Below are 8,631 nucleotides of genomic sequence, written 5' to 3' on the forward strand. Positions count from 1 at the left end.
AAGTCAAGAAAAAGAAAAAGCCTTCGACTCGTAAAAAAATTATCTAGAAAAGTAAGTCTTAAGTAAATCTTTGCTTTTGAATTTATATGTGATTTTCCCTCATAGAAGTTCTATCATAAAGAAACTTATAACATCAGTAACAGTTCACGGCTATGATTTTTCTTCTTCATCTTTCTTACACAACTTGAATATCCTAAGCTTTTTACCTGCCTGTATTAATTTTAATCTTCCTTATCTGTACCATCAAGTCAGTATTATTTATTGTCACATAAACACAGTTTACAAAGATTCATTCTGCTAGGAGACACATGATGCCCATCTTATTTCCTTTCTTTCAGCCAGCACCTCAGCTGCCACAGAAATGACAGAAAAACCTGTCTTAGCTTTTTATTTCCCCAAATCAGGATAAATGAGTGGCCTGAAGGATACAGGACTCCAAGAACCTCGTAAAGCATGAGAAGTGGTTTGTTCTGCAGAGTATTAGAACTCCAAACTGAGACGATTAGAGTCACAAAGTAAATAGCAAAAAGCAAGAGAAAGGAGATCACAGTTTGCATGGCTCTTATGTGGACCTTGGTGCTGGGATCTCGGGATCCTTTGCCACTGAACTGCGTCTTCTTGAGATGTTTCCACAGGGAAAAAATTAACAGCACAAACGACGTCAGGGACGTAGTAAAGGGTATGATGTTTGCTAGCGTGAATACAGTCCTATCTGAAAGTTGCACGATGTCCTGCAAATTGGTCTTCCAACTGATGTTTCCTTCATATTTATTCATCTGCATACTTATATTTGTCACGGCAAGATGAAAAACCAAGAAGACCATAGTGCCCAACAGTATCATGAGAATTACTCTTTTAACTTTCCACTTCAGGTGAAGAAAAAGAAGGCTAGAGAAATTGGCTATCTTGAGCAAATAAAATATGCTGAGGCTAGTGGCAAGCCAGAGGCTAAAATGGTTGCTTATCGTCCAGATCGTTTGAAGAATAATTCTTTCCTCTACGCTACGAAACGTTGGACTAAACATAGTTGCATACCAATCTACTACTATTAACCAGAGTAAACCAATCCTGGAGACCGCCAGAGCAGTGAGAATTCCATCAGCTGAGGAGATCTTTCGTCTCTTGATCCACTCAATGCAGTTCACCAGTGCTATGAAGACATTAGCCAAATTTCCCAAAACAAATTCTGTCGTTAATAGGATGGAAAAAATGATCGGTAATAAACTTATCATATCTGGGAGGACAAAAAGCCAATCTGGGGGGTTAGGGGGAAAAGCCAAACCTAGTATCACTGCGCGAGATTTCTTAATATCCTCAAGTTCCTCCTGCACCTGGTTTCTAAATGTGCAGTAAAGTTCTTGTTTTTTTTAAATTCTGAGATTAACGTCAAGCAGAACACCAAATTCTGCTAATGGATGAGTTCGAAGCTGTCTTTATTAAAAACGTTTCTCAAATAATTTAAATGAATTCTTGTGTCCTTGCCACAAGCTGGAATATTTCATAGCTGATGTTAAAATGAGAGCTGAATTTTCATTTGCTAACATGCAAATAAAGACAAATTATCTTTCATAGTTCTGCAGTTTTTTGCCTTGTCTCACCTCTACATAATTTGAATTTATTTTGCCTAGTAAAATTTTAAATCTAATGCTTAGAACATGCAGCAGTTGTCTAAATTAGTAGATGGGTCTTATTTTAACAAAAACATTAGATCCATGCAGAAAGACTTAACGGAATTTATCTATAGGTTTTCCAAGGCTTTCTTTTCAAAAACTTTCTAGTTTCCCTAGAACCATTAGGAAGGCCAATACTCTCTAAAATTGGGTGCTAATAACTAGCATTTATAAATACCTTTGTTGTTTACAAGCTTACACACACATACACACACACACACACACACACACACACACACACCACCTATACATTTCATTTGATCTCCTGAAAAAATGATTTTTGTAATTGCATTGCACACAAATCCAAGGGTTTGGATACAATTGCTCTCTTAGGAAACTGATTCTATCCACTCAAGACCATGGCACATATCTACATTTGTTCAGATCTTTTATGTTCATCATTATAATTTAATAAACTTCAATAAAATATGATATATTACGTCTGAGACTTATTTCCTAACACCTTATAGTTCTTGTTGCTATTATGAAAAAGTTCAGTTTCAAGTATCATACTCAAATTAGTTATTATTGGTGAATAGTGCCTTATTTGGCAATTTTGCTAAATTTACTTATTAGATAAATTTATTACTTATTTCTTTGTGGATTACTTTGGATTATCCATAGGTAAACCTGTTGTCTGCAAGAACAAAATCTGTTTCGTCATTTTCATTCAAATTCTCATATGAGTTAATTTATCTTTTCTCATTGTATTGGCTAATACCTCTGACACAAAGCTTTTCTTTATCCTGGCATCAGCAAAAAGATTCTACATTTTACCATTAAGCACAATATTCTTACTTTTTTTTTGGTATACACCTTTTATCCGATTATTGTCATTTCCTTCCATGTATACCAATTCAGTAAACAATTTGGTCAAAAAGTATTCCAATATGTGTTAATAGTCAGAGTTCAATCAGGAGACAGACCACACAGAAATTTGATGACAAAAAGTTTAACATAAAGAACTATTAACTATAATGGGATTGGAGTAATGAGGGATTGACTAGAAAGAAGTAAAGAAGACTCTACAGAATATAGAAATAGCAAATAAAAGGAATAGTCATTTTTCCAGGGTTAAGATATAACACCCAAAGAAAAACCTCCACACAAACTTACCCACTCTCCAGGCTAAGAACCACACCGTGTTGAAGATGGCACAGCTATGGCTCACTGAGCTGTGCCACCAGCAACTGCTGGAAATCCATTGTCTAGACCTTGCCAGAAATTTACCTCCTGGGGACTGGGAAAGCTGTTCAGGGAGAGCGGTGTTACCACCAATGCTCTGCTGTAAACTACTCTAGGGACATGCTGGAAAAAGCTGTTGACTGCTGGGTGCTGCGGACCAGAACACACCATGGAACAAGACACTGCACTGGAGAAGCTGCTGCACTATGAGCCAAGCACTAAGATGTTGTCCAATTTATCTGAATTTTTTAATTTTTTGGTGAAAAAGTGTGCTTATATGCATTTAGTTTTTATTTTACTAAGTACAGTTATTACATTTCTAATGTTATATATATTTGATTTTTGTCTGTTTATTGATTTTCATAAAGAATCTTTGGTTTTACCCTCATCTATATTTTGTTTTAGTTTTCTATGTCTTTAATTTCTTCCTTCATTATTATTTGCAGATTACAAAGGAGTTAAGAATGCAAGTTTGGGAACCAGATTGCTTATGCTAACATTTTTCGATTTTTTTCTATTTTCTATTGTGTGACCTTAGGCAAGGTACTTAACCTTTTTTTAATTCCTCAGTTTCCTTATGTACCAAATGTAGTATAATTATTTTCAGGATTAAATGTGATAATGTATGTAGAGCACTGAGTATAGTTTTCTATATACAATAAAACTAAGTAAACATTATTCTATTCCTAACCTTTTTATATTTTTAAATATTATTTTGTCATTCATTTCCACTTTCATTTTTTTGATTGCTTATTTCCATTTAATGCAAATTCAGTGAGCACAGGGAATAAAAGATCATCTTACATGCCACCAATATTTTGCTTAGTATTTCAAAAATTGCATATTGACAAAGGTTTGAAATGTGACATTTTTTACATAGTTACATATTTTCTTCTGTATCATCAATGTACTTCAGGCCAAAGTGCCTTCAGAGGAGACTTCGGGGTTGGCATTGTGTATATAGCCCAGTGTTTGAGAATTTGTAACACCGTGTTCGTTTTAGAATATATTTATTAAAAATCCTTTTCTTCTTTATTGCTTCATGCTCATTTGCATTTTTTTTTCACTGCATGGTGGCATGTGGCTTGATTCCACATATATTCATTAGTCTCTCAGCATTGCTACTATCTTGAGTTAAATAATTGGCCCATTCACCTTCTTAATCATTTTTTAAAATAAATGCATTCATAGATATGAATTTTCCAGCTTTGGCTGAAATTTTCAAGCTTTCATTTAGGTAGTGCTTTTATTCTTGTTTAGTTCTAAATTTTGGATTAACCCCCAGCATATTTTTGTTTTGTTTTATTTTACCTATGATTGAGTTAGTCAGTAGTTTACTTTCTAAATTATGGAATATTGTTACTATTATTAGTAGTATTTTTATTAAAATATTGAAATGTGATTATACGATAATATATTTTGTGTGATAAATATTCTTTTTTACTTATTGAGAATTTTTTGCCTATTATTAATATATGATCTATGTGTGTAAAGTTCAATGTTCCTTTAAATAATTTTGTATCTTCTGTTGGTACAGGATTCTACCAAATTAAACTTTTTTTGTTATTTACATCCTCTTAACAATTATTAATTTTGCTTGATCTATCAGCTTGTGAAATGTTTAATATTTTTACTGTGTATTGATTAAACATTTTGTCCATTTATTTTAAATTTGGTTCATTTAATTTGGTACTACATTTTAAAAAGCACTCATGCCCCCAATTATTGTTTCTTCTTTACTGTTTTTTTTTTTATTAGTTTAAATATCTTTCTTTAAATATTGATGAATTTTGCCTTTAAAATTATTTAATCTGATATTAGTTTTACTCCACTAGCTTTTGTTTGGTTGAACTGTTAGTTCAGAATTCAGCTTCATATTATAAAGCTAAATAAATAAGTAAAAACATATTAGTAATTTAATTAGATAGAAGTTTATCTCTTTCTCACCTACAAAAATGTCCAAAGTTAAGTAGTTTGAACACACAGATGCACAACATAATATTAGGGTTCTGTCACTTACCAAGAAGAAAAGAATGAATATTGGAGCACATCTACAGTCCTATGACCATTGTATTCGTACCTCTTTGTCTATGTACTTTCAACCATTTTGCACTTATTTTTTTCAGATGTGACACTGATATATAGGATAAAATTTATAATTATATATAAAATTTATAAACATAAATATATAAGATTTTATTCTATAAAATGTTACATAATATCATGCATATTATATATATTTGCCAATGTAAAGTTTCAGAGTTTCTACTTTTTAATGACTAACTTAATTCATTTAGTAACTTCTGATAACTTTGGACTCATTTTTGTATTATTAAATTTATTGGGGTGACATTAGTTAGTAAAATTATGTAGGTTTCAAGTGTACAATTCTATACTACAACATCTATATGTTGCCTTGTGTGTTCATCACCCAGAGTCAGTTCTCCTTCCATCACCGTAAATTTGATCCCCTTTTCCCTCTTCTACCACCACTCCCTTGCCTCTGGTTACCAATACACTGTTGGCTGTGTCTATGACTTTTTATTTGTTTGTCTTGTTTGTTGCTTTCAGTTTTATATGCCACATATGAGTGAAATCATTTGGTTCTTGACTTTTTCTGTTTGACTTATTTCACTTAGAATAATAATCTCAAGATCCATCCGTGTTGTTACAAATGGCAGTATTTCATCTTTCCTTGTTGCTGAGTAATATTTCATTGTATATATGTACTACATTCTCTTTATCCAGTCATCTACCAAAGGACAGTTTGGTTATTTCCATGTCTTGGTCACCATAAATAATGCTGCTATGAACATAAGGATATATATAGATAGATAGATAGATAGATAGATAGATAGATAGATAGATAGATAGATAGATAGATAGATAGATATCCATATATATAGATATAGCTATAGATAGATGGATAGATAGATAGATAGATAGATAGATAGATAGATAGATAGATAGATAGAGCTAGATATAGATAGATATAGATAGATAGATATATCCTTTATGGATAAATGTTTTCAGATTTGGGGGATAGATACCCAGAAGAGGGATTGCTAGGTCGTATAGTAATTCTATTCTTAATTTTGAGGAACCTCCATACTTTTTCCACAGCGGCTGTACCAATTTACATTCCCACCAGCAGTGTATGAGGGTTCCTTTTTCTCCACAACCTCTCCAGCACTTTTTATTACTTGTCTTGTTGATAATAGCCATTTTAACAGGTGTGAGTTGGTATCTCAGTGAGATTATATTTGCATTTCCCTAATAACATCTTTGCATATATCTGTTGGTCATTTGTATCTCTTTTGGGGAGAAGCGTCTGTTCAGGTCCTTGCCCATTTTTTAATTGGATTGTGTTTTGTTGTTGAGTTGTATGAATTCTTTATGTATTTTGGATATTAACCCCTGATCGGAGGTGTTTTTCACAAATATCTTCTCCCATTCAGTTGGTTGCTTCTTTTTTTGTTCTCGATGGTTTCCTTTGCTGTTCAGAAGTTCTATAGTTTGATATAGTCCCATTCATTGATTTTGCTTCTACTACCCTTGCCTTTGAGGTCAAATTCATAAAATCCTCTCTAAACCCAAGGTCATGGTCTCATTTCTAATGTTCTCCCTGTGGTTTTCCAGTCATACTTTCTCTTTTCTTCTCTAATTTCCTTTGTCTACTTTGTCTTATTTTGATGGAACTGTTGTTGTTTCTTTTCCCCAACTATCTATTTAGAGTTTATTTCTTTTTCCTATTTTTATTAAGTACAACACACATGTTAATATATCTTTGCTTTAACCATGTTTGATGAAATTTTTTTGTACTTGTCACTTCTTATAATATGCATAATGTATATATTTTTGTTGTATTAACCAGCTTTGTTGAAGTGCAATTTATATAAATAAAATTTAGCAATGTTTAATGTGCTGTTCATGTTAGGCAGAATTTTACAGGAGCTTGCTTTAAACTACAAAATATCAATTGCATTACAACTTATACACAACAAATGCTTTCCTTTTTTCTCAGCCTAATTTAACATTTAGTTTGTTCAACATTGCTCTTTCCATTTCAATCCTTCCGATTGATTGATTGATTGATTGATTGATTGATTGATTGATTGATTTTTTGTCTTCACATTAGTCTGTTTGGGCTAATACCAAATACTGGGTGACTTAAATGGCAGAAATTTATTTTCTTACTGTTCTGAAGGCTGCAAGTCCCAGATCAAGGTGCCATCAGGGTTGGTTTCTGGTGAGGCTTCTCTTCCTGGTTTGCAGATGGCCGCTTTCTCAGTATATCCTCACATGGCCTTCCTCTGAGATTCCTGGTGTCTCTCTTTTTCTTCAAATAAGGATACTAATCCTTTTGGTTCAGGGCCCACCCTTATGTTATCAATTAGACTTAATCACCTACTTAGAGACCCTATCTCCAAATATAGTTACATTGGGGGTCAGACCTTCAACATATGGGTTTGGGAGGGGACATAATTCAGTCCATAACAGTCTTACTGAAGTACACCCATTAGTAGCATTTTCAGTGAGAAGGTATGTGTAGTAAATAGCCCCAGTCTTTTTTATTTTGAAATGATACCATTTAATTTAATCCCCAGAACAAATGTTTAGCCAAGAATTCAGGATTATTGTTACATTCTTCAGCACTTTGAAAATATGAATCAATTGTCTTCTGGCATATTATTTTTTGATGAAATTTCAAATTGATTTTTGCCCCATGGCATATTACCTTTCATTACTTTGTAGTTGCTTTCTGAATTTCAATTTTCCTTTGATACTTGCAATTTTATTACATTTTATATAAATGTAAATATGTAGGTATTTTAATAAATCTAGAATGCATAGACTAGAAGATGCACCACTGTTTCATGTACTACTTGTGTTTCCCCCCAAATAAGAACTACCCCGAATTTAAGCCCCAGTTAAGATGATCAGCCAGACGGATGCATTTAGTACGTAATGATGATGTTCCAGAAGAAGATGACATGACTGTATTTGAATAAATGTAGATTGTTGTACTTGAAAAAAATAAGACATCCCTGAAAACAAGCCCTAATGCATCTTTTGGAGCAAAAATTAATGTAAGACCTGGTCTTATTTTGGGGGAAATACAGTATAAGACCCAGTCTTATTTTCAGGGAAACATAGTACTGGTGTGTATCATTATTTTATTAGTCAGAAAAGAGGGAAATACATGATCATCTTAAAAAACAAAACCCACATTTGATACTTTTCATGCAGGTTTTATTAGAGTACCACACATGGAAATATATGAAGAAAAAAATTCTCTCTAAAGATGATTTTTTGAAGTATTTACCCCAAAGCTATGCTTATTGGTGAAACACTAGAAAACCCTCTGTTTATAAACAAAGATGCCTGTCATTACTATAATTACTTAATATTTTGAATTTTCAATCCATTTTATAATACGAGCAACACACACACAAAGAATCATGAAGAATTTAAAGGAGTAAAACAATCATTATGTGCAGATGACATTTTCTATCTGCAGAGACAAAAGAATGAGCTTTTTAAAAAGCATATGTGACCACTTCATAAGGCAACTAGCTTCTAACTCAACAAACAAGCAAACAAAAACAATCACCTTTCTGTAGACAAATTAACTAAGTACAAAATGTCATAGAAAAAAATTAAGAATATTTAACATAAGCACCAAAATTACAAAAATTTTACATGCTTTTCACACCAGATTCTAGATGTGGCTGTAAGCAGCCTCTTTTTGCTATTCCGTCTGAGTCGAGGGGAT

At 32.7% G+C, this 8,631-nt stretch overlaps 1 protein-coding gene across 1 annotated transcript; it reads right to left on the reverse strand.

Moving 5' to 3' along the window:
- Positions 1–320: 320 nt before the first annotated feature.
- Positions 321–1,328, reverse strand: LOC109454257 (taste receptor type 2 member 46-like). Its single transcript, XM_019744709.3, has one exon. It carries the CDS (start codon positions 1,230–1,232, stop codon positions 321–323), a length of 912 nt encoding a protein of 303 aa, XP_019600268.3. The 5' UTR covers positions 1,233–1,328.
- Positions 1,329–8,631: the final 7,303 nt, after the last annotated feature.

Source organism: Rhinolophus sinicus, chromosome 1, assembly GCF_057876585.1.
Source record: "Rhinolophus sinicus isolate RSI-liver-muscle chromosome 1, RSI-T2T, whole genome shotgun sequence".
Taxonomy (NCBI): Eukaryota; Metazoa; Chordata; class Mammalia; order Chiroptera; family Rhinolophidae; genus Rhinolophus; species Rhinolophus sinicus.

Excerpts from the sequence above, each read along its gene's own strand:
- LOC109454257 (XM_019744709.3), bottom strand. The coding sequence starts at position 1,232 with ATGATAAGTTTATTACCGATCATTTTTTCCATCCTATTAACGACAGAA.